The sequence below is a fragment of the Jatropha curcas genome, chromosome 3 (assembly GCF_041381405.1).
Source record: "Jatropha curcas cultivar XTBG-Jc1 chromosome 3, XTBG_Jcur_1.0, whole genome shotgun sequence".
NCBI lineage: Eukaryota > Viridiplantae > Streptophyta > Magnoliopsida > Malpighiales > Euphorbiaceae > Jatropha > Jatropha curcas.
Genome location: NC_143153.1, coordinates 3,661,223 through 3,687,324, shown reverse-complemented (window position 1 = coordinate 3,687,324; position 26,102 = coordinate 3,661,223). Strand labels below are relative to the sequence as shown.

Genomic DNA, 26,102 nt, shown 5'->3' with positions numbered 1-26,102 from the left:
AATTTTCAAGTGTCCGGTCCAGCCACTTCTCTTCACACAGTAACGGTTGCAACCCGGCCCGCAAGCAAGTTTAATATTTCTTTAATTTTTTTTTCCGATTTAGATAACACTTTTTAAAAATTAAGATAGCATTAATTATTTCATTATAACTTTTATCTTTGTCAAAAAAAAAAAAGCAATAAATTTTTTTTCAATGATCGTTAATTAAATAGCAATATAGTCAATTTTTTTTTATTCTCTGAAATGTAAATAATTGTCAGAATGGAGAGAAAATAAATAATTTCACACAAATTTTTCCAACATTATAAGGATTGAATTTGGTGGAAAAAGAAAAAAAGTTAAATTATTTTTCACTTTTATTTCCTTTCGTTCTTATTTTTCTCTCATCTACTATCAATGCAAAGTTTTTCTTTTTGACTTTCCACATGTTCATTTTTTTTCTTTATAGTTTTGCTTATTCCAAATATTAGTGGAACTAAAAGTAAAACAATTACACTTGATACTGAGCGAAGCTACCATTACTTAGTTGAGCGTGAAGCTAGGGACGTGTGCTGCTTAGCCAGCTAGAAGTCACAAAGCTCCACTTGTGAACTTCACAAGCCGAGCTTTCACCTATCATCTCCTTTCAGAAATTTCAGCAATCTGTCTTTAGCGGCAACTTGTTCTCTCTCCCTCTTCTCTCTCAAAATTACCTTTACTTAAAACCAAACACTGCCTTAACATGCAGTGAGGCACACATGATACATAATCTTTGCTTCTGGAGACTAATGCTGGTGTTACTGTCCTTTTCCGCCTCCTAATACCTTTTTTCTTTTTCTCCACTCCCATTGGATATTTTTCGCTTTTGAGACATACCCATTTAGCCATTTCCTTCCTTTTAATATTAAGTCTCTAATCTCTTTTAGCTTGCTAAAAAGCAAACTTATTTGCAAAATTCACCAACCACTAATAATTAAACCTCTCCATTAAGTTTTAAGTGGGTGAAGGAAACTCATGAAAAGTTTGTGTCTTTTTGCTTAGAGGTGTTAATTTCACAGATCTGTGACCTTCAAAACCTAATTTTTATTTTGAAGGTAAAAACTACTTTTGTTAAGTGGGTTTTAAAGTTTTTTTTATAAGTTCGCATTCATTCCAATTCTTGGAAAATTCAAAGATGATCCAGCTGGTCTTAGTTTCATGTAAATCACAGTTGGTTTCAATGGAAAAATATTCTCTTTGATTTATGTCTGAATATAAGAATCTTTAGGGTTTAAAACCCTAGACCTTTTTCAACCAATAAAGCTAGCTCCTTGGCTGGGCATTTTGTTGAAGCAGAGATGATTCAGTTGCTATTCTTAGTTCTCTTTGCTGAGGGAGTTGTGGCATTCTTATTACTGGTGAAAATTGGTCCCTTGAGAGAGCTGGTGTTAAAAAGTTTGGATCAGGTAAAGATGGGAAAGGGTCCAGCTACTGTGAAAACTATTGCTGGTACCATGTCAGTGATTCTTCTATCAAGCCTTATGAGCATTGTTAAGATCCAAAACAAGGGTGCAAAGCTTGGCACCATGTCGCCCATGGATCAGGTCCTATGGAGAACCCACTTGCTTGAGGCATCACTGATGGGTATGATCCTATTCTGTTTTCTGGGTTTTCTTTTGTTTGTTACATTATTTAGCACTGTTTTTGTTACGATGCTTATGTTAAAGTTTTAGATAGAGGAATCTGCTTTTTAGTTTTAGCTTATTGGGTAATTGAATTTAAATAAGATTTCTGCTTTTGAATAGACAGAAACATTGATAATGTTCTATTACTTATGAGGCTAGAAGGTGGAAATCGTGGTCTGTTGGGAAGCGAGTTACTATAAAATAGGTTTGCGTGAATGGGAATCCAAGCTTCTCCTGTGGAACACTGTGCCTTTAGATGTAGGAAATTGGTCACACTTGCATGGTTAAAAGATCCTTCAAAAGGAAGGAAGGAAGGGGCGTAGGGGTTGGGGGGGTGGGGGGGGAGTTTGTATATTGGTCTTCTTATGAGAATCATAGACAACTTTCTGTATCATTGGTAACCTATGAGATTTCGTAGATATTAGATTTGCATGGAAATTGGTTAGTGTAATGATTCTCATGGAAACACATATCACTAGCATTAATGTGGTTGCAATTTATTTAACTATCCATTGAGTCTCTGTCATGTTTAACAAATTGAAATTTTCCTTTCTTATTAGCATTCAGATGTTATACCATTGTTTTAGATGAGTTTCCATGCCTTTCATTAGCCTTAACTCATTTGGCAGATTTATATTTCACCTCTGATTATCTCGCAGAATATTAAAAATTTTAGATGAAGTTATTTTGTAGCTGTTGCTGCTTTCTTTTAGTTGGTGTAAGTGCATTTTTGTGGATGTTTTGTCAATGGAGTATATTAGTGAACTTTCTCAAGTGATGATGTAAACTTTAATCTAATATCACTCATTGGGGATGCTAAAAGATTTTGGAGTTTGGTAAGGTAAAAAGACAGACAAGAGAGAAGGAATAGTGATATAATCAACATTTTATTGCTTCCAGATGTTGAGTATATTACTAAGATAAACATGTATACACAAGCAGAGATCGTTATCCCCTTACGCTTGTGTGTACATGTTTATCTTAGTAATATAAAGGCATGCAATCTAAATTTGGTAGCCAAGTTATGGCCAATGATGGTCAAATAAATGTAATTATTAGCCTCCAAAACATAGGTAAAACTTGGCAGCTATTGTCATCCTTTTGTTTGTGGGTTCAATTATCTTATTAAGCAAGAGCATCCATTCCTACATTTGTTAAGGTATGAAAGCATTATTTCTAACCTTTTAAAGTAAACTTTACTTGGTTTGAATGTCATAACATATGAATTGAAGCAAAGAATGTGTATTTGAACGTTAAAGAAAAAAAAAAAAATTTTTTTTTTCTGTTCTCAGACTTTCCAGATTGTGGATTGTCGTAACTCTTACGTTTATGTGGTCTAGTCTTTTTAAAATTACGAACATGCCTCTTTTACCTTGAGTTTACATTTGCTCTGCAAGAGAAGGTAAGAAGCATCCTGTCTCTCCTCTTTTTATTTTTATTTCATTTATGCTGCAAGAAGTTTGGCTTATTAAAACCTTTTGTGAGAGATCCTTTGCATGCTTTGGGATGATGTTCTTCCTCAATATGAAGCTCTCTGTTCCTGTGAACACACACAAATGGCACTTTCCATAGCCTTCAAAGGCCCTGCTCTTATCATGTAAAAACTGGAACTTTTGATTAGTCGGATGCTTTCCCTTATCAACTGAAAGCATTTGGTTCTCTACCATCGGAATGACCTGATATAAACCAAACTTGAGTGTCAATCAACTTCTATCTAATAATACCTGTGGAGTTGATCTCTGAGTACTTTCAAGCTGATTGCAATGTCTAATTATTTTTTCTTGAACCGTTCCTCATTCTTTTAGTTGAGTCTTTATCCCTGATGGCTTGAACCTGATCTTGTAGGTTTCACTCTCTTTCTTGGGTTCATAATTGATCGTATGCACCATTATCTTACAAAGCTTATTAGTCTACGAAGTAACATTGGATCTTCTAAAGAGGAGGTTGAACGGCTTCAGAAAGAGAAAATGCAGCTTAAAGGGAAGGCAGAGAAAGCTTCCACCGAAATAAAGCAACTACAGGAACAAATTTCTACCCTATCAGAGAGTTTGAAGAAGCTGAAGTTGGAAAATGAAGAGAAGGACAAGCAGATTGAAACTGCTGAAGCCCATGTTGTTGCTCTTCAGAAACAATCTGCTGACTTGTTACTTGAATATGACCGTTTGTTAGAAGAAAATCAAAATCTTCAGGCTCAGGGATACAAGAGCTGAGGATTTTCGGTAATTCTGGTTTTAAGTATTTCCATTCATCAGTGGTGTTGCAGAAAACATCTTACATTTGATGGAAATGAAATGGCCACTAACCAGCACATTTTAATTAGGCGGATGGAGGCACTAGGATCATTTCCCAGAAATCAGAATGCAGAGTGGGTTGCATTGACCAGGATCAGAAATTTTGTTATTTACATGAATCTAGCATTTTTGGCTCGACCATCTTTTTATTGTTGATAGTGACTTCTCTTTACATTCAGTTTTTTTTTTTCTTTTTTCTTTTTTTTCAACTGATATAGTTTTGTGATTTAGATTGTTGATGGGATTCATAGTTTTGAAATCGGTGATGGATAGTCGGAACTTTGCCAAATTTTATTGCGGTTCCACTTTCTTTTTATATAGGTGCCTAGAGGTCTACAAAAGAATGGACTGTGGTAAAATCATAATCAGATAAGAGAATGGACGGAGTAGTGACTAAGATTTTTCCTTTCATCGTCTGGAATTGTTAATCAATACTCAAAACTTGAGCAGAATATCAATATTATAACTTTAAAATCATATGATGGGGGTTAAACAAACGAAAAAAGTATTGTTGGTTTCTGCAAAATGATATACACTAGTGAAAAATCTCTCATTCGACGTGGTACTTAAAAAAATGCTTCACTACACCAACTTGCTGGTGTTGCAGATACTTGAAAAAAAAAAAATGCTTCACTACACTAACGTGCCAGCTTTTTCTGCGCCTTTTTTTTCCGCAGTTCAAAACATATCTGACTACAGAAGTGAACTCCACCCGTCTGAAAATTCTACAGAAACTCAAAGACTGCAAGCGCCAGAAAATCAAAGACTGTAAGCACCTGCAAACAGATATGCAAGTACATTATTGCTGTGTTATAAGGTCCTAGTCATCAAAACGATGGGGGAAAAAAATGGAACCAATGATAAATAGGTACTTTGACATCAACTCACAAGAGCTTCTAATGCCAAATCCTGCTTGGTTCTGAAAGAGGATCCGGAATGATTAGGCACATGCATATCTGTAGTCATAGCCTATATCCCGCTTGATAATTGCTGGCAGTCATACAAGTCCCAGGGAACAAAAGTCTTGCCTCAGAAATGCCTCAGAAATCAGATTAGAAAGATGGTCCATTTTTTACAGCAGTTTAAAGTGCTTTTTATTTGCATGGCCTTTTATCTTCCAGGCCTTTTGCCGCAAAGCTGCAGTCTCAAAGTGATTATTTAACAAATATTAAGTCACTTTTTATCCTTCAGTCACTTTTTACCCTGCAGTCTAGAAGCTCTGCCCTGCTGTTCCAGTTCAAAAACAATCCTCCGTCCTCAGCAAAACCCCCTACCAATGGGAGGTGGGATCTTGGAATAACAGCTATCAAATATATTATTGACACCTTATGCACGTGGAACTAATTTAAATACAACTAGCCTTCTAGGGAAATCTCTCCGCTCGATGGGAATTGCAAGAATGAGGGCATAAGGTCTTGAAAGTTTTCTACACCTTGTTTAGTTCTAATTCTGATCAGAAACATAAGCTCCACAAGCAGCAGCTGTTAATATGATTGGAAATTACGCTTTCTTCAACAGGGGACTTAAAGTGGAACCTCAAAAGCATAGATCTAATTGGAGTTGATTGCATTTCTCACTCCAAATTTTTGATGATTTAATCAATCTTTCTTGGGCAAAACGGAGGACGTCTCAATCGGGGAAGACAATGGGGGAATCCTGTATGACTTCATGAAACATGAACTCTGTCTCCGGGTTGCATCTGATAGGTCTCATCTCATTATCCAAACTATCCAATATTTGCAAGGTTTCTTCACATTGATGATGCTTCTTGTCTTCCATTAGAAAAGCTTGGTGCTTGCCGTTCACTTCCACTGCACTGTAACCAGGTACTTTCCTCATTCCTGTGTTTTTTATGATCTTCCTCAAGGCAGCTACCTTATCCCACTTCTGGGCCATGGAAAAAAAGTTTGAAACCAAAACATAAATTCCCAAGTCATCTGGATTTGACTCGAGAATTTTCTTCGCTGCCATTTCTCCAATCAACAATTTTCTGTAATTGTGGCAACCTGACAAAAGAGCAACCCAAATGGCAAGGCCTGGTTCAGTGTGCATTGATTCTATTAACTGATAAGCTTCTTCCACTCGCCCTGCCCGGCTCAAAAGATCAACCATACAAGCATAATGCTTCTCATCTGGTTGGATCTTATGTTCATTAACCATGATATGAAACCAGTATTGACCTTCTTCTACTAGGCCCGAGTGGCTAAAGGCTGAGAGAAGAGAAGCAAAAGTTGCATGATCTGGATTTAAGTTTGTTTCCCTCATCTTGAGGAATAGTGAGAGAGCTTCCTTTCCATATCCATGGATTCCATAGCTTGAAATCATTGCATTCCACAGTATTAAGTCCTTAGATTCTATCAGATAAAATAAAGCTCGTGCACAAGAAAGTGCTCCACATTTTGCATACATATCAATCAAAGCAGTGCCTGAAACTTGCTCAAAATGGAACCTTCTAACAATATATCCATGTAAAGATTTTCCCCATTTCAAATAACCAACTTGTGAACACGCAGAAAGTGCACTGATAAGAGAAACAGAATCTGGTCTGAATCCAAAAGTCTGCATCTCAACCAACAATGCAACTGCCTTCCCTGCAAAACCATTTTGAGCAAAGCCAGAAATCAATGCTCCCCAAGAAACCACAGTCTTATATTTCATCTCCTTGAAGACAAGAGAAGCACGCTCCAATTGTCCATTCTTAGCATGCATATCCACAAGGCTAGTTTGAAGGAGGACATTATGCATGCCTATTTCTCTCCTAATTATATACCCGTGAACAGAAAGACTCAATCTTGAATCCCCAATAGAACCACAAGCCTGAATCAACCCCACAGTTGCAATCCCATCTCCTTTGATCCCTTCCTTTTGCATTCTCCTATAAATAGCAATTGCTTCCGATGCCTGCCCAGTTTGCACAAATCCTATTATCATAGTAGTCCAACTGACAACATCCTTTTTAACCATTTTGTCAAACACCACCTTAGCTTTATCCATTTTCCCACACTTGGCGTACAAATTCAAAACAGACGACCCAACAAACACATCATTCCCATATCCAAAATCCATCGCCTGACTCCAAATTACCTCTCCTGCTTCTAGTTCCATCAAGCTTGAACAAGCCTTTAGTGCGATGGTGAAAGTAGAGCTATCAGGTCTAACTCTCTCAGTTATCATTTCGTTGTAAAGATGTAAAACTTCAGTCGGGTTAATTCTGTTAGAATATATAATGATCATCGAATTCCATGCATCCACGCCTTTTTGAGGCAATTTGTCGAATATATAGCGGGCAGAAATGATGTCACCAATGCGCGCGTATGATGCGATTAGACGGCTAGTGCAGTTCGCATCGACGGAGAAACCAGTTGTGAGCATGAGAGCGTGGATTTGGGCAACGGATATTTTGTCTTTGCAAGCTAAGAGGAGAGGTTTGAGGCGTCTTGGCCATGGAAGAGATCTCATTGATGTACTAGAAACCGGACAAAAAGAAAAAGTACCGTTAGCAATTGTTACCGGTGGAAATGGAGGGAAATGTATTTCATGTCACAGGGATTTGGCTCGAGCAAGTTTCTGGTGCTGTTTTATTAGAATTAAAATTTGGGTCGTTTTTAAGCATTATGTGCAATTGCTTTTGTCGTTCTTATTGAAAAGGGCAAAAATAGCGAACGACCGAACTCATATTAGACAGTATTGGTTCCGTCGTTTTTATTAACAAAGTTAAAAGGCTAACTTTCAACAAGTAACAACGGCCTTGTTTCAAGCGAGTATGTGATTGAATTTGGGAAACGACAGTTACCACCCTAACGACGGTGAAAAAACCAGGCATAATTCTATAGCTTTGATAGGACAAACGACAGAGTTTCACTTTATTTATTTATTTATTTTTTGAGAAAGCATTCCAATTTATTCTAAATTATATAAAACATATTCAAAATTATATAAAATTTTAATTTTAATATTTATCTGACTTACGAGGTATCGACTGAAACAGTTATTCAACTTAATAAAGCAAGTTCAAGTTATATTCAATGAAAACTGAATTTATCAAACTCAAATCTTTCTGACAAAATATAAAATTAGTTTGCGATTAGCTTAATTAAAATTATTATTTTGACCTATAAACTGTTTCTAACTCTTCCATTTAAAAAAAAAAAAGAGTTAATTATAAGAAATTAATACATTATTTCGTCAATTATTATATTTGAAAAGTATATAATTTGTAGGAAAAATAAATAATTTTGAAACATTAAAAGTCAATCATTTTAAATTAAATATTACAAATAATTCAATTAAATTAAATCGGATTCATAGCAAATTACATAAAATATCGTTGTAATTTATATCACAATCTATTAAATTAGTAATAAAATATTTAAAATAATCTTTTTAGCTTCCTTTTTTATTGTGATGATAATTAATTAATTTACTTTAATTACAAAGTGAGAATTACACAAGAATAAATTCTCCCACTTACAACTTGGACTAATGGACAAGCCAGCAAGAATTAATTCCATTAAACAGTAAGCAACCATCTAGGACCTTTAAAACTGTAGGCCGCCAATTCAAGAAACTGAAGCTAAACAATGGAAGATCAAGAAAGCCAAGAAAATAAAAGTTTGAAGAAGCTGCCTATTGCAGGGAAGAGAAACATACTCATCACAAGCGCTTTGCCTTATGTTAATAACGTACCTCATCTTGGAAATATTATTGGCAGTAAGTAACTAATAACTTTCTTCTTCTTTCTTGCGGCTTTTTCCTTCTGTGCTAGTGCTTTATCAAGGGGAGTTCTTGTGTATTTTGAATTCAGGTGTTTTAAGTGCTGATGTTTTTGCTCGATATTGCCGACTTCGTGGCTATAATGTCATATTCATATGTGGAACTGATGAGTATGGAACAGCTACTGAAACTAAAGCTATGGAGGAGAATTGTACTCCTAAAGAGATCTGTGACAAGTAAGTTTTATATAAATATTACCCTGTTATCTTAATTTATCTCTAGAATTTAAAGGATTGTATGAAATTGATAATTATTGAAGAAAGATTGACTAAAATTGATAATTTGTAAAACATAACTAAAATTGATATTTGTGTAAAAAGAAGTGACATCATGCCTGCAAATTTTTCCTACCTATACCATAAAGGTTGCTCATAATGATATTTGGGTGCATAACTTGCATTTTTTGCTTCTTAGATATCATGCAATCCATAAAGAAGTCTATGATTGGTTCGACACAAGTTTTGATGAATTTGGACGCACATCAACAACTCAGCAAACTGAAATTTGCCAAGCAATTTTCAAGAAGCTAGTGGAGAACAATTGGCTTTCGGAGAACACAATGCAGCAGGTATATTGTAATTTCTCACTATCAAAATTATTATCATATTGTTCGAATGTATCTCCGGTTCTTCATTATTACTCTTCTATGAACACAAAGTCTAATAATCATGCAGCTTTACTGCGACAAATGTGAACGTTTCTTGGCGGACCGGTTTGTGGAAGGCACTTGTCCTACGTTGGGCTGTGATTATGACTCTGCACGTGGAGATCAATGTGAGAAGTGTGGAAAGCTATTGAATCCAACAGAACTTAGAGATCCTAGATGCAAAGTATAATGATGTTCTATTTACTTTTTAAACCTCTCCAAAAACATGTCTTGTTCAATATTTAAGCTTATCTTTGTTGATAGGTTTGTCAGACAACTCCAAGGATTCGTGATACTGACCACTTGTTTCTAGAGCTTCCATTGTTGGAGGATCAATTGAAAGATTATATTGATGAGACGTCAGTTATAGGATCTTGGAGCCAAAATGCAATTCAAGCTACATATGCATGGCTAAGAGATGGACTTAAACCTCGCTGCATTACCAGAGATCTTAAGTGGGGCGTTCCTGTCCCACTCGAAAAATTCAAGGATAAGGTTGTCAAGTTTATGCTAGGCTTGACTCCATTTTGTATTTTATCAGTTCCTTTTTCTATACCTGCATATCAAAAAATATTTGTTTTTCTTTTCCCTTTAACTTATTTATCTTTTTCCTTCTATCTTAATGTGTTTTAGGTTTTCTATGTTTGGTTTGATGCGCCTATTGGATATGTATCTATTACCTCGTGCTATACACCCGAATGGGAACAGTGGTGGAAGAACCCTGAACATGTGGAGTTGTATCAGTTTATGGGCAAAGATAATGTGCCATTCCATACTGTAAGAGTATTCTGCTCCCATTTCTGAATGATTTTGACAATTGATTCTGAATATACAAGAAAGTTTCATGAACTATAAAGATGGTATGCATATGGGTTTTATTTGTTTTTGTATAGCTGAGGTCAAAATTGTGTCTTTCTGGTTGATATTTTTTCCAGGTCATGTTTCCATCTACACTTATTGGGACAGGAGAAAACTGGACTTTGATGAAAAGCATTAGTGTTACAGAATATCTAAATTATGAATCAGGTATCTGCCTACGATGCTTTGATTCTTCAAAACTTTGTTATTTATATTTAGTGATATTGCAGGAAAGTTCTCAAAAAGCAAGGGAGTAGGAGTTTTTGGCAATGATGCAAAAGATACAGAACAGCCTGCTGAAGTCTGGCGATATTATCTGCTAGCGAACAGGCCAGAAGTGAGTTCCTAAATTCTTTTACTGCTGTATTTGGTTATTACAAAAGATTGTGTTTCTTGGAAATATTCATGAATTTATTTTCCTCAGATTTCTGACACAGTATTTACATGGGAGGACTTCCAAACAAAGTTGAATTCTGAGTTGATAAATAATTTAGGCAACTTTATACATCGAGTATTGAGCTTCATTGCCAACACTTCAGGTTAATGGCTTCTTGAAATGATCATATTCTTGAGTGCCTCTTTAAGGTTTTGCTGCCTAAATGAAAGTCCACAAAAAACCTTTATATAAAAATGTCAAACTGTTAATAAACATGTTTGGACATTCTTAATATGTTGAAAATCTCTTGATTTTGTTAGATTCTGCATAGAAATGGATGAGAAACCTTTAATTTTATCTAGCTTTATTTTATTAGCAAGCTCATAGGATTTTAAGCTTTAGTATCTTATGCCTCTTCACTCCGTTAGTTTCTTTCCCTTAATAAGAGGTTGTCTTCTCCTAAAATTTCAATGATAATTCTTCTACAGGAAAAGGATATGAGACTGTCATTCCTGATGCTCCAGGGGCAGATTCACATCCCTTAACAATGGCAATGACAGAAAAAGTTGGTACCCATGTGAATCAATATGTAAAAGCCATGGAGCAGGTAAATAAATGTAGTTTATGGCTAGTGATTAATTCATTTCTAGATGACCTTATTCTCTCCTCTGCTGCAACCTTTTGCCAATAGGCTGTTTTTGCTGTGGCTTGATGCAGGTTAAACTAAAGCAAGGACTGAAATGTGCAATGAGCATTTCTAGTGAAGGAAATGCATATCTTCAAGTAAGCTTGTAAAAGCTTTATTTTGATATAATTGGTATAATTACTAATTGTTCTTGACATCTTTAAATCACTAATTCCTTCTTCTTCTTGATTTTTTTTTTTTTTTTTTTTTTTTTTTTTTTTTTTTTTTTTGTTACGGAATACAGGAAAGCCAGTACTTTAGGCTTTTTGAGGAAGATCAGGCTTCCTGCTCCATTGTTGTGAAAACTTCAGTTGGACTTGTTTATCTTCTTTCTTGCTTGTTAGAACCTTTCATGCCATCATTTTCGCATAAGGTATAGATTAAGCCCTGCAAATTATGGACGTTTCAAATATTAGCATAAACCTATTCAAGATAATTAAGATATTTATGTAATTAGCAATGTCAATAAGCTCTGCGTTTGTGTTTACACTCAAGGTATTCCGGCTGCTTAAATTGCCTCGAGAAACAAGATTTTCGCTTTCTGAAGAAGATAATTATCTTGAGAAGGCACACAAACCTTGGGAAATTATTCCTGCTGGTCATAAAATTGAGAAGCCATATCCATTATTTAAGAAACTGGTAAGTATGCAATTTTATCTTGGATTTTTCAATTCCTCTAGCAGCATTTTTGTGAGGAAAAAAAAGCATTCTCAGCCCTTGAACTTATCATATTTTGTCTATTGGGGCCTTGAACTTTTATTTATGGCAAAAGTAACTTCTTTTTGTTGCTTATCAGTGTATGTATGTATAGTAATTCGCAATGCATTATTTTCTACAGACAGATGATGAGGTGAAATCATTCAAGAATAAGTATGGTGGAAGTGGAGGAGCTGATAGAGCAAAGAAGATGGCTGAAAAATTGAAGCAAACTTATATTTCTGGATCGAAAAACTGATTCGATTTAGCGAAATTTACCTTAAATGATATTTTTGTAGCAGCATTTTGAAATACTAATTATGAAAACTGTAAAAATGTATAACTGTCATAAGAACATGGACATGGAAATGTATGCGAGTATTTGCTTAATTTAACAAATTTCTGGGGCTATTACTAGTTCTAATTGTATGTCTGGGTGTTGAATTTCTGAATTAGATAAAAATCTTATTACTTCTGTTCTTGCTAGAAATCATTATTATCTTGTTAACATATTTATATTTCATTTTTTTTTTTTCTTGGGTTCTTATTTGACTTTATGAAAAGTAACAAAAAAAATTGCTGAAAAATAACTTTTATTTTTTAAATGAGCAAAAGTAAAATAAAATAAAAAAAATAATATTTGAAAAACATATGAATATTTTCAGTTTTTTTTTTTTTAAATGAGGAAAAAGAAAATAAAAGATAAAGAAAATATATTTTTTTAAATTTACTATTAAAACGCCGTCTGTGGGAATCGAACCCACGACCACATGGTTAAAAGCCATGCGCTCTACCGGCTGAGCTAAGACGGCTTGTTGTTAAATGTAGAATTTTTAATATATATAACAATGTATTTTAATTTTACTATACTCAAGTTCTCTAACTCAAACCAAGTGCTCCGCGATTGAAAACCGAATGTGTTTTGCTTGCTTCAACAATGGCGGAAATCTCAGAACCTCCGATTGCCGCCGAACGAAAATCTGAAGTACCTGAAACTCCCGAAATATCACCAGGAGATCCCCTATCGGATTTCGACCCCAAAACCATGCGAACTACAAAACCCGGATTGAAGCGCATCTTCCTCACTCTCTCAGTCCTCCTCTCCTTCCTTCTAGGTCTCCTTCCTCCTCCTCCTCTCTCTATCTATCAAAATAATAATTTACACTTCAGAAAGTTTTCAGTTACAGTAATGCTTTTCGGCTTTTCTATTGTTATTTATTTTTTAATAATTACTTTGCAGGTTTCCCTTTCTTGTGGAAATCAGTTGAAATCTACCGATCACCGCTTCCATTTGACGATATGGAGAAACTTTCAAAGGAAATTGAATCCAATCCCTTGCAATTTCCATGCCATTTCCAAGCCATATTCATCAATTCTAATTCTAATGTCAATCCACAGTACTTGCATTCTTCAATCCTTTCCCAAATGACCAAACTGAGACCTCAGACTTTTCAATGTGGTACTTGTTCTAGTAATTTCAGTCTCTCTGTGACTGTAGAATCCTCCACTGATAGAGATTGCAAGCAATCTCTCCATGTTAATCCTTCTTGCTTGTACAAATGTGGCGTAATTCCTGTCATTAATTTTGATTTTGGAGATGATGATGGTGTTGATGAGGCTTTGAAGTCTGTTTTGGAAGATAGTTGTTCAGGTTTTGGCGGGAAAGTGTATAGCGTTGTGGTGTTATATCAGGATGACGTCAAAGGGGTAAGGGCGGCAGTAGGGAAGCACAGGCATGCGTGGATTGTGGGGAGGGACTTAGAAGCAGAGGCAACGGTGGAGAGAGTGGCGGAAATATTTGTGAAGGTTTTTGCTAATGGGGGCAGAGACGAGGGATCCATTCATGGGGAGTTTATGCCCGTTGGCGCTGATGGAAGGATTGTTCTATCCTTTAATTTGCTTAATGCAAACCCGGGAGATTGGATTTATGATTGGTAAATAAGTTTTTCTCTATTTTTTCTTTTTAGTCTTAATGGACTTTGTCATAGCTTTCTGTTTCTAGTTAATGGAATTTGGATGATTAATGAAGTAAAAGCAAGGTATTGTTATTTTTCGTTTGGTAAAATCATATAGAAGCTTAATGATCTAAGTTTTATTTGTTTCTTTTAAATAAGGTATTGCTACACCAAGTGAAGGTTATGTTTGTTTCTTGGGAGTTGTTTCTTTTGGAAATACTAAACAATGAAATGAACGGGAGTATATATCTTCCTAACAAAGCAACGGATGGGAAAATTTTATTGAATATTAGTTTAAGTAGCCTGCTTAAATCAAGTTTCTTAATCATTTTGTGCTTTCAGTTTCTAACTTTGAGATGATAAGATATTCTGTCAAATATATTTCATTTATCTTTTCATAATGTTTATGCATTCGATTTATCTTTATCCCGTTGTATTTGTAGGGATTTCCAGAGAATAGATGAGATTTTGTTGGCCCCAGTGATTGAAGCATTGGAACCCCTGGCAAATATAAGTGTGGAAAGTCAGGTAATGAATCATCCACCTCATGCAAAATCTTGTCTCTATTCAATTTATTTGTAAGATCGTCATTTTGGTCATTGTATCTAAAATATTTCTTTTTCGTTTTAATGTTCTTTCTTATGGATAGGTTTTGTACCACACACCAAAGTCCTCATTTTCTTCCTGGGATGAAAAATTGGGCAGCTATATCTTCAGTGTGAAGGATCTTCCTTTCTTTGTATGTTCCTTTAAACCCCTGACTGCACTTTGATATATAACCAGACAAGTAGATAGATAAAATCTTTCTTCTTTGTCATATCTTTAATCTTGGAATTCGGTGGTGTAAACCCTTGGATACAGTTTTGTTCTGTGCTCTGGCTTACTTGACATCTAATTTTATGAGTTTCTTAGTTTTTTCTTACTAATATTATCAACTATTTGAAATAGGTGAACTCAAACGAGTGGCATTTAGATACTTCTATTGCAGCCGGTGGGCGATCGAAGATATTGCAATTTGTGGTGTATATTCTTTTACTTTTTCTCCTGAGTTCTTTCAAATTGAAGTATTTACCTTTGTTGTATTGTGATATGTTTAGTTCTCACTTTTCCTGGCACTTCACGTGACCCAAACATCTGACTTTCTGTCAATCTCCTGTACTTTGCCAAATCTCATTAATATTCTGAGACCAAACTTTGATTTAAACGAGCTTTTCATGATACTTGTTATTGCCAATAATTTCTTAAATCTGTCTTTAGTAAAAGGAGAAATCCATCTTGTTGAAGGTTCTTTTAAGTTTGTGTTCGATCACTTTCTTTTTCAGATACGTACCATCTGCAAAGGAATGTCCTCTTCTTCTACAGCTTCCCACTGGAAAAATTTCTGCAACAAATAGCTTTATCTCTCCAGTGAGTTGTCATACCTTTTTTTGCTTGGTACTTATTGATTGCTGATCTCTTATGAAATCATAGCCTAATGTTATTGAATCATTTCAAAACGGCTTACCACAGATGTGGGGAGGTGTTATGGTGTGGGATCCACCAACCTGTTTAAAAGATTCAGAAAGTAAACTTCCTGGGAGACATATAATATCCACTGAGGTTAGATGTTTATCCTAGAGTGTGCAGATTGTTTCATTGCTTATAAATGTGCCTTTTCTTGACAACTTTAGAATAAGTGTACCATATGCTGGTTCTCTTAAGCCTTTTTGCTACGTGTTATCTTCAAGTTCCATGTCAGTCTTGTTTTAATAAAGCATGCTAAAAAACCACGTCTTTCATTCTATTTGTTCTATACTTTGTTTTTAAGTGTCGTATCTGTAAGTTTAAAAGAGTACTCTGAAGCTTGCTTAAAGATAATTGAAATCCTAGCTGAAGGAAGAAATGCTATATGAGCATGTTATTTTCTTGACAACTGGAATGTGGCCATAGTTTTATAGAGTTATGTGATGGGCCATAACAATAACTCATTTGTTTACATAACTAGCTGACAATGCATTATTCTGCTAACTTTAATGGACACACAAACATCAAATTATCCCCTCCAACGTGTAACTCTCTGACACAATCACACCCAACCTTCAAGGAACTCATACATACATCATAGTTGCAATCACCAAGTCATGATGGCAGATGGCTACGAGTAGTTGGACAATTAAAGAGGTCTGTTTTGGATTGTTGAATAAAGTCATCTGTTAGAGATTGGGATTAGGAATCATCTTGCACATTCTTAAACTTTAAGATAAATTGTCCTATACTTGGGCAAGTGTTGGGAACCACTGGGATGTGATGGTTGGAAGCTGTCTAGAACTTCTGTTTTCATGGATTGGGGTGACTGGAAGACTTTATTCTAGGAGCTTTATGGTGGCTGCAAGTGTTATATATCATATCTAACTTAAACAGCCATAGAAGTGAGTCTTGGAATACCTTCCCGCAAGGGTAGATAAGGAAAAGACCCATGGGGTTCTAAGTTGCTAATATATGTACTATAGGTTGATGTATTCTACATGCATGTATTCTTTGTATTAGGTATTTTTCTGGTTTGTAATAAACTAAAAGAGTCATCAAGCAACACTTAACTGTTATTGTATTTTTTTTGTTGCGATGTGAGCTTGATAAAGATTTGAAACTTGAGTTCAACTTGAAACCCTGTTTGATATACTGTAGGTGCAATGATAATGTGTGACATATAGGGATTGTTTGTTACTCCTATGTTTTTCAACAAACCAATTATCTAGTCCAACAATTTGACATGGAAATGTATTTCTGTTAGGATTGAAGCGAAATCCTGTATTTCTTATCAATCAATCACACTGGCTTTTATGACTGAGAATTGAGTTCTGTTAATAGTGGGCTATAATATGCTCTTCAATATGAGCATAGTTTTGGATTTGTTGTTTTATATAATATTTTCAACATTCAATTTTTTGTCAGTATCAGCATACATCCTGTAGGAGTTTTAGTAAATTTACTTTCTTAATTTGTTAGGAAGTACATGAACTTTGCAAATACCATTTTATGAATAGTCCTCACTTTTTGATTCATTTTCAATATGGTGAATAATAATGAGAATGTAAATATGTTGGCCATTTGATGGTATTTCCTTTTGCTTTGATAGAGCTGAGGGTTGGGGTTACAATGTGTGATGTTCGCGGATTTGATTGCAGTTTGTGGGTGGAAGGATTGTGCTACATCACTTTTTATTTCCCTCCTTGAAATGACTAAATATCCATGTTCTAATAGTGCAGATTGCTTCTTTTTTTTGTTTCTAAATTTTGTGCCCATTCCAATCAGGATCTTGAGAAGATTTTTGAAGTTTTCATGGGGCAGTTCCGGCAACTTTTTGGTCTTAAATCTGGTAGTATTTTTGTTGGTGCGCATGGCAGTTGCAACCTCTTAGCTAGTGAAAGAGGCTTCACAGAATGGTAATAAAATGGTGTTTTGACATGCTTGTCTAATTTGGATTTCAAAGTTTTGCTGTGATTGCATTATGCCTTATTTACCAAATAAAATTCTTTAGCAAGAATGATGTCAATCTGCTACGAGCTAAACTCCACATTTAGTCCATCTTAATTGGTGTACCCAAGAATGCTTCACATTCAAATTGAATTATATATTCCCTGAGTTTTTAAATTCTTTAGACTTTAGGCCTTCTGTTAGAATATCATACACTTCACTGCTCAAGTTTTCAAGTATGATACACTTCTTTGCAGATTTCCAGGGACTAAAAGGTTGCTTTATTTAAAGAGTGAAGACTAAGAATAAGGAACTTAAAATTTTGAGGGCCATGTAATTCAATTTGAAGAAAGATAAAAAAGAGGAATAAATCATATATTTCGCCAAAATGCCATGATTTTTTTCTCTCTTGTAACCTGTACCCCTTATTTATTGAATTGTATGGCATTTGCAACTCATTGAATTTTTAACCTACCTTTTTTTTTTTTAAATGTTCGAAGGTCTCGAAGTCAAAATTAATGTAGCTTAAAGGAGCGTATTTCTCACTGATCATCATTCTAATGCAGGGAATTGGATGTCCTTTTGCGGCAGCATACTTGTTTTAATCTTCATTCAAGTGCTACGACTCTTGGATCTTTGTCTAGATTGGTATGTTGGGGGCATTGATAACCACATTGATTCAGTTAGATGCTTTGTTATAATCTCATAAAATTCTTCCTTCAGGTTCAATCATTACCAAGGATGATTATCATAGAAGAGATAGGAAAGCAGGTCAGTTAGTAAAGATGTTTGCTTTTCTTTTGGGGGTATTACAAGAACCAAATATGTGCGCACTTATATTTGATCTTGGAGTTCAGAGTACTGTCTACTTGTTTTGCATCTTTTGAGGCTTCTTATTCTAAGATGCATTTTTCTTTCTCACCATTTCCAATTTGTCTGCATGATAATATTATTGTCAATTCAGAAGATGGACATGATCCTCCCAAAACAAACAAATGTGTTCTGTATTAGCAGGACTAATTCTGCATTCATCATCACAGCAGACAATCATTTTGTGTTCTATTTTAGGCTTTGTGGACAATTTGGTTTGGCCACTGTCATCCTTGTATGTAGTCTTTATTACCTCAATGTTGTCCCTTTGCACCTGGGTTAACAGGATAAAAATTGCATATTGTTTTTCACTGCATTGCCACTAGTTTTGAGATTTAGGCCATGTCTATAATGCGACTTTTCATTCAGTTAAAAGTTCAGTCTTTCTAGTTTATTCACATGAATGTGTTTTCTTGTCATCTTATGTTAATAGGATGCAGAAGAATTGACTGTGAACTCTATGACCTCATTGAACAGGTGAAGTTCTCTCTTGAATCAGCAAAATTAGCTCAACTCAATGCCACTCTTGGAGTTTATGATGCTTCAGCTGGTATGTGCCTAACTACTTTGCATGCCTAAGTTGTGGTTTTAAATGGAGATTTGCTGCCTGAATTTCAAATTATTGAGGAAACCCTAACTACCAGAAAACTCTTATCTTGTCAGTGTCCTCAAGGCAGGCACGATCTTTGGCAGAGGATGCCTTTTTCCATCCATCCATTATGTCTGTCAGCTACTACTCCTTTGAGCATTGTTTTGCTGTCTACTCGGTATGTTTGAAGGAACCTATGTTGTTACCAATTGTATGGTAGAATTTCTAGACTCATATTTGGTTATCAGCATGATTTGTTACCTTCATAGCTGTTAACCATTTTGCATGTATAGAAGCATAGAATTAGTTCAAAGAATTCATATTGAATTTTTTTTACTTTGCCCATCTAGCTTTCAGCACTCATTTTTATGTAATAGAATGTTTATAAATGCGAAAACTGATTGTCGAGGACGGCTTAAGTTGCTGCTAGATCTAATGCAGAATAACAACTATTCTCACATTAAATGTTCATTTCTTCTGTTTGAACAGCCTTTCTTCCTTCCAGTTTCAATTCATGTCCTTCTTGCTGCTTTAAGAGAATTGAAGAGATACAAGCAAGAAAATGCCAAGTACTTGCTATGGAAGGCTAATGCAAAGGTAGCATCTTAAGTCATTACGTAGTTTGACATGAAGAATGCTCCAGTAATCAGAGAAGTAGCTAAATGACACACGAAGGAATTTAGTCATCAAGGGGACTTGGCTTTGCTAGTTTGTGTACACCATCGGATGTTGTTTCTCATCGCACTTAAAATTTCTTGGACTAAAAATGGTGCCTGTTCATTATATCTATAGGATTCGTTCTCAAGTTTTGATTGATAAAGTATTGTATTGCTGTATGTGTTTTTGGTTGATCGTCCGCTTTCCCTTTTTTTTAGACATTTTGGGAGTGCATTGTGCAGGCCTTATGAAGAAGAAAATAGTCTTGCCTGTGAAAAAGTGAGGGGCACCAAAGAGTCGAGTTCTAAATGATTTTGGGCTGACCAAGCTGCTTTAACCCCACAAAGATAATCGTATTTCAGTTCAGTTGATTTGGAAAAGTGCAAGTAGCAAAGCAATTTCAGTCTCGAATGACAAGGGCAAGCTGCGTGGAGGAAACTAAAGCTAAAGTTATTGGTTGCTTCGACATCAAAATTGAGATAATTGCTTATTAAACTTGCACGCCTGGTCGGAGAATTGGAATAGCAGCGTACAACGGACGATTTGGATTGTATAGCAAGGCCTTAATACAAACCGAACTATCCAGCTCAAATCTTAGGAAACATCAATCTTTAGGTTTAAAAATTAAAATTTGCCTTTCAAAATCTTCTAAAGTGCTGATTCTAATAATTATAGTTTGTGCTCTTTCATAACTGGATTAAGCATTTCTTCAGAGACACTATTAAAGTATCCAAACACAAGTTTATAAAACATAAAATTTCATTGATCTAAATTTTCCTAGCACAAGTCAAAAAAAATTTAGAGACTACGGGAAAAAAACTACCTTCGGTGCAAGCTAAACAATTCATACTACCGAAGACGGGGGAAAAAAGACGATAGATAAAATTGATACATCCGGGCATATATAAACCAAAACAAAGCCTTGTTAATTGGACAGTGAAACCCAAATACATGCTGACACGCCATTTTCCTCCTTGGTGCTACCCTCTAGATTCCAAAGCTAGAAGTATTTTCTTTCTTGGGCCCTGATATCACCAATAAGCCAAAAACAAATTAAACAGAGAAATGACAGGAAGGAAAACGATGAAACCTATGCTTTAGAACACAACAAATTTTCATCCAACACAAGTGCCTTCCAATTTCTAGCATCCTACACATAAAATTCCCAGCCAAGTGGCATGCTATCAAACACCCCAAGTCACAAGAGAGTAGGTTGATGTTATCTTGGGTGAACAGTTAGTTTCACTTTAGTATTAAGAGTGCAAACAACGTGAAAACAAAAAATGGATACCTCATCATTTCCATATCTTGTGTGGCATAGTTCAAAACAAACATATCTATAAAGTTCGAAGTTTTTAATCAAATCCTTTTTAACCACCTGGTGGGACCAAAAGTAGTCCAAAGGTAAGGACTTTGAACCCATCATCCACCTCGCTATAGGACATAAGGAGAGAGAGAGAAGAAAAGAATAGAAATGTGTGGAACTAAACCAATTAAAAGGATCCAAATTCCATTTTGATTTTGTTTCTGTTTCATGTATTGTCAAAATTAAGAACTAATTAGATGAGTGCTTAACAGCTCATGGACCATAGCTGAAATCAGAAAGGCGACTTTTTTTTTTGAATCCAAAAAGAGCTTTTGCTTCCATGGCCCAAAAACTGCAGATCATCAAAAAAATTGACACACACACAACTATGTTCAAGTGTTTTGACCCACAAAAACTCAACTCTTAGTCTACTGATAATCAGGCAGGAGTGATCCAAATACCTGACAAAAGTTTTGACTTAACATCGAAAAGAAAATCTGGAACTTTCAGATGATAAATTAAAATTTTACACGGCCTTAGAGCATATCAAGAAAGGAAGGTCTCCTAACCCTTGATCAATATCAAGGGCCAAAAGAAATAGCTACATGAAAGAGCACCAAAAAAATGTATGCATGTCCAGTTCAAGAGGCCAGTATAAGTTTACCATTGGCACTCCCAAAGCCTTGAGGTCCTCATCAGTCATGTGTACAAGAGCTGTCATATCAACCTGCATAGAAAAAATAAAAGAAGTGTTCTGAAAGTAATGAACAGAGTCAAGGAAGCACATATATTCACAGCAAAAAATAAGGCATAGAACTTCCTTACTTCCTCAGCTTGAAAAGAAATGATATATTTTTCTAATCCTAATGACCGTAGGAAGCCTTCCATTGAAGCATCAGTCTGCAGCAGACATGTAGAACTCAGAAATAACAGAAGGAAGCTGCAACAGTGAAAGCATATTTGTACATGTGTGTGCATATTTTGGCACAAATGTGATAGTAGTACCCTTACAATTTATTGCTTTTTATGGGAAAAACGGTTCTCTCTCTGTCTCTCCTTCACACACATACATGCATACAGAGTAAGGCACAATGAGGGACGTGCAGACACAAACTCTTTTACAATAAAGTCACGACATGAGAAAATTTCAGAAACATATGCACAATCAAAAATGAACCAAGTGATCAAAGAATTGCATATCTGCCACAATTTTTATTTATCTATTTGTAATTTAGTAGAAAAGTTAAGCATCTATTTACAACTCAAGAAATGCTAGGAAATAGGAATGCTCCTTGAAAATCATTATTCTAATTGCTAACGTCATCTCTGGTTCTCACTCACAGCATCAGCTAGTCTTTTTCAAAATTATAAGTAATGTGGCCAAATTCAAAGTTTTAGTCCTCTATGTTGTTTGTCCTGTCTTTTTTTCAATCTTACAAACATGCTTTATAACACAAATCCCATTTTTTAGGCCAGAATTCAACCTAAATATAGAAAAATGTATCCAAAAGACCCCAGTAAAACATAAAAGAATATATGGCAGAACCCCATAGTTTGCTCAATGGCCGAATACATATTTCACCCCTCAACTTTGTATGGTATCTGAACTTTGCAATTTACCCATCATGCACCTCAACTTTATGCTCAACTATCATGCACCTCCACACTCAAAGAACGATTCATGAACTTCAAATGCAATAACGAGGCAATTAAAATGGACAAGTAATTGGTGACGCAGCAATCTTTACAGTAAAATATATACACACACAGAGACAGGTTCAGGTTTCCAATATAGAGATAAAGATAGAATTAAAAAAAAAAAAAAAAAAGAAAAAAGAAAAACAAAAGATGAAGAATATTCATAGAAACACAGAAACACAGCTAATTAATAGTTGATTTTTTCAGACAAACAGGTTGTGATAAATCATTAAATAAAATCCCAGCAGATATTGATGAAGTGGTTGATTTTTTTTATATGCAAATAAATTATGTAACAAAAGAACAGGGTGCCATGAAAATTAAAAAGACTTATAACCAAAAAAATGCCAAAAAACAGTGGAAGAGAAGGTTCTAGAATGGAATGGTTCAGCAACAAGAGAGGATTCACCTAGTGTTTCAAACTTATCCAGCTTCTTGAAGAGAAAATTAAAAATTCAGTTTGTTAACTTGTGTGATCGAAAAAAAAAAAAAAAAATTGAAGAACTTTGATTCTATGAGAACAGAGAAAGCAAACTTTAATTATATGAAATCAAACACTGATTATATGAAAGGAAACTTCAATTCCATTGAGAAATCGAACCCTAAGCACTAACTTTTAGGATTCAGATATTAGATCGAATGAATAGGTTTGAGAGAGAGAGAAATAGGTATTGGAGATGCAAAAGCGACATCGTTGCCGACACATCAGATAAAAAAACATGTCTTCACCCTCCTCTAAGTTCAATATCACGTTCCACCTTTCCAGAATGGCAAGGTGTATATTAGTTGCAGAAAAATTAAAGTTGAGGTACATAATGAGTCATTCGTAAAGTTCCGGGTGCCATACGGTTAAAGTAACAAACTTATAGGGTGAAATTATGTATTCGGCCTTTTCTTTTCCCAATAGTTCTATGGTTAAGGTAGCACATAAAACGCACAATATAGAAGATGCATGCCCAAGGTTGCTTCTCACATATAGAAAGTTGATACATACCTTTTGCTGAGATTTTTGTCTAGTAGCCACGTTAGCAACTTTTTTAATCTCTGGTTCAGGAGCTTCAACTGCAACACTTCTCCTAGCTGGTTTAGCAGTTTCCAATTTTCGTTTTGGTGGATCAGCATTCACTGGTTGTGAGTTCATAGTCCCAGAAAGCTTTTCGCGTAAATCCCGTGTGCCTGAAACTGACCCCTTTACAGTTTGAGATGCCTGTGGCAGACTTTTCCTTTGAAGCTTCAGCCGAAGATCTTGAGCACTGACTTTACGATCTTCACAAGCCATTAACAAAAAATCAATTACTAAATATAGTTGATTTAGTTGCATCCAACAATAGCAGCAAATTTTTAGTTGCCTGTGCCATACATGAAGCATGTGGTTCGTCATCCTCATACAGATCATGTTCCCACTTATCATCTTGTCTCTGCCTGCAAAACATATGGAATCAACTAGGTACCAGAGTTTGGACATCATAAGACGAGCACTAAATGATAAGAAACAAATGCCCAATTTAGAAGAGAGTTAAAGAGGAATGCTATGAGACAGATTTAACAGCCAAAAGAAAAATTTGCATTCTTGTAAGTTATATCCCAAAAACAAATGCCTAAAATTGAAAGGAAGATATTAAAAAATATGCAAAGTGTAAAAAGCAAACTATCCTGGTCCTCTACATGTATTCAGCAAAACTTCTGAAAGAATTTACTTCCCTATTTTCTGATGATCTCCATCTCCAATCCATGGCATTAAATGAATGTTACGCAAGTAGGGATACAAGAGGACAGGTAGCCACTAATTTTCAACTACCCATGCCCAAACTTGTTTCAAATTTTAATGTCATAATTGTCCCAAACCCATTTAAAATTACTTTATAAATACCCAAACCTGAACTCGTTAATAATTTTACTACCCTTTACCGTCCCAATCCTGTTTAGAATACTCCTTTAAGTAGGTAAGATACCTGTTAACCTTGAACTACCTAAACCCCCTATAAAATACCACTTTCACTATCCATATATCCATCCTAAACCGATTAGTACTACATGTTCACTAACTGACTAAAATCCATTTAATATTAAATGAAACAAGAAAAAAATCTTAAAAAACAAAAAATAAATTTCAAATTAAGAAAATTCCATAGAAAAACTACTAAAATCTAAAAAAAAAAAAAAAAAAAAAATCATCTTAACGACATCCATATATGAATTAAAAATCCATCATAATAAAATTCAAACCTGTTTGAATAAACCTGATCCAAACTCTTGACAGATTATAAATTTAACACTCATATCTATTCCAAACCTATTTACTAATACTCAAACCCGCTTTAAACAAGTTGGGGCGGATTGGGCACGCCATAAAACCTGCCTTCCATCAATAGATGCAACATGACAGGTAGTAAATCTATTTTTAAGCAATAGACCTTATAAGTGAAAAAATTAATGGCCAAAAAGGCAAATGACAAGCAATATAAGAATGTCAAGTACTTATAAACTAATGTTCAGGCAGATGCTTGTACCCAGTAGCATTCTTTAAATATAGATTCTCTATGGACATATCAAGAAGAGAAACTTAATTTGCCTCGATAAAATACACCCAAATTGAAAAGAGGAGAATTCTGTTAGTTAACAAAATTGAGAAAGACAAAAAAACCACTAAAATCAAGCTTCAATCAACCATGCCAAAAATGACAACCCAAACAAAGCATAACTACTCCAAAATTGCTATAAAGAGAATCAGCACAAAGAGAATAAAAGGTAACGAAAGCGATTTCCGAAAATACAGAATGCAAAAAGAAAAATAAAAATTAAAAGCAAAAAGGAAAGAAAACCTTTTGCCAGTAATTTGTCGCCGGCGAGTAGAATCGTCGATAGAATTTCCGTTGAGGCGCTCCTTTACAGACCTCTTGGCAGCAGCCTCCACGCGATCAGCATACATGTTATCAAATTTGTTAAACCCTAACCCTACCCCTAATTTAAATGCGGTAAAATCGCAATTGAACTTGCGCGGCTTTTGGAGCAGAAGGCGGTGAAAGATCAAAGCCCTAACCCTTCATTTTCAGAGGAGTTGAGGCAAAGTAATGGGGTTTATTTGAATCCTGGCAATTACAGAGCCTGGCTCGTGCTAACAAATAGCAAGGGAAGGGACTGACTTGTAATTTTGGAATATATCCAATAAATAATTAACAAAAAAAAAAATGTATTAAAAAATATTTTTCAGTCTCAAAATATTGCATTCAAAATACAGATCGCAAGTAATGAACCAATAAAAAAGGGTAATGCAAAAATTGCTCCAATGGGATTGAAAAAAAATTATATCTTTTATGTATCAATAATAGTTTTCTATCAATAGATAATGTTGTATAAAATTTCTTTAAATATTTTTCTCGTTTAATTTGAAAAATAAGTTGTTATTGTCTGAATATTAATTTCAGTAAGAAAATTTCAATTGATGTTGTTTTTCTTATTTCTCTTCTTTTTTTAAAATATTTTTCTGATTTCTCTTATTAGAATATTATGATGCATTTATATTACATTATCTAAAAATAAATTAGAATTTTCTTCTAAAATTTCGAAAAAGTAATAAATGAGAAATTTAATTTTTTTTATTAATTA

The 26,102-nt window shown here is 34.9% G+C and overlaps 5 protein-coding genes and 1 non-coding gene across 7 annotated transcripts; 3 read left to right on the top strand and 3 right to left on the bottom strand.

Moving 5' to 3' along the window:
- The first annotated feature begins 566 nt into the window (after positions 1-566).
- Positions 567-4,250, top strand: LOC105644371 (B-cell receptor-associated protein 31-like protein). Its single transcript, XM_012229685.4, has 2 exons — positions 567-1,602; positions 3,489-4,250. Exons 1-2 carry the CDS (start codon positions 1,317-1,319, stop codon positions 3,851-3,853), a joined length of 651 nt encoding a protein of 216 aa, XP_012085075.1. The 5' UTR covers positions 567-1,316; the 3' UTR covers positions 3,854-4,250.
- A 172-nt stretch (positions 4,251-4,422) lies between these two features.
- Positions 4,423-7,636, bottom strand: LOC105644932 (Tetratricopeptide repeat (TPR)-like superfamily protein). 2 transcript variants are annotated; one of them, XM_020683486.3, is made up of 2 exons: positions 4,807-7,636; positions 4,423-4,710 (listed from the first exon to the last, which is right to left on the bottom strand). In XM_020683486.3, the coding sequence occupies exon 1, from the start codon at positions 7,391-7,393 to the stop codon at positions 5,564-5,566; it is 1,830 nt and encodes a 609-aa protein (XP_020539145.1). In that variant the 5' UTR covers positions 7,394-7,636; the 3' UTR covers positions 4,423-4,710; positions 4,807-5,563. The 2 variants fall into 2 exon arrangements, with proteins under 2 accessions (XP_020539145.1, XP_012085832.1); XM_012230442.4 differs by having other exon boundaries at positions 4,823-7,636.
- Positions 7,637-8,488: 852 nt separating this feature from the next.
- LOC105644372 (putative methionine--tRNA ligase) lies at positions 8,489-12,397 on the top strand. Its single transcript, XM_012229687.4, has 14 exons — positions 8,489-8,644; positions 8,739-8,883; positions 9,122-9,275; positions 9,382-9,537; positions 9,618-9,848; positions 9,987-10,130; positions 10,289-10,379; positions 10,442-10,548; positions 10,636-10,750; positions 11,076-11,194; positions 11,305-11,370; positions 11,517-11,645; positions 11,768-11,911; positions 12,111-12,397. The coding sequence occupies exons 1-14, from the start codon at positions 8,515-8,517 to the stop codon at positions 12,225-12,227; spliced, it is 1,848 nt and encodes a 615-aa protein (XP_012085077.1). The 5' UTR covers positions 8,489-8,514; the 3' UTR covers positions 12,228-12,397.
- A 310-nt stretch (positions 12,398-12,707) lies between these two features.
- TRNAK-UUU (transfer RNA lysine (anticodon UUU)) lies at positions 12,708-12,780 on the bottom strand. Its single transcript has one exon. It is a non-coding gene; the product is annotated as a tRNA-Lys (tRNA).
- A 78-nt stretch (positions 12,781-12,858) lies between these two features.
- On the top strand, positions 12,859-19,671 carry LOC105644373 (GPI transamidase component PIG-S-like protein). Its single transcript, XM_012229688.4, has 13 exons — positions 12,859-13,083; positions 13,209-13,902; positions 14,367-14,451; positions 14,573-14,662; positions 14,872-14,945; positions 15,246-15,330; positions 15,433-15,522; positions 17,215-17,345; positions 17,943-18,024; positions 18,100-18,147; positions 18,724-18,796; positions 18,910-19,013; positions 19,325-19,671. The coding sequence occupies exons 1-13, from the start codon at positions 12,906-12,908 to the stop codon at positions 19,442-19,444; spliced, it is 1,854 nt and encodes a 617-aa protein (XP_012085078.1). The 5' UTR covers positions 12,859-12,905; the 3' UTR covers positions 19,445-19,671.
- A 562-nt stretch (positions 19,672-20,233) lies between these two features.
- LOC105644375 (Sterile alpha motif (SAM) domain-containing protein) lies at positions 20,234-25,619 on the bottom strand. The gene is made up of 6 exons (XM_012229689.4): positions 25,319-25,619; positions 23,857-23,918; positions 23,491-23,762; positions 21,624-21,698; positions 21,463-21,525; positions 20,234-20,517 (listed from the first exon to the last, which is right to left on the bottom strand). The coding sequence occupies exons 1-6, from the start codon at positions 25,423-25,425 to the stop codon at positions 20,473-20,475; spliced, it is 624 nt and encodes a 207-aa protein (XP_012085079.1). The 5' UTR covers positions 25,426-25,619; the 3' UTR covers positions 20,234-20,472.
- Between the last annotated feature and the right edge of the window lie 483 nt (positions 25,620-26,102).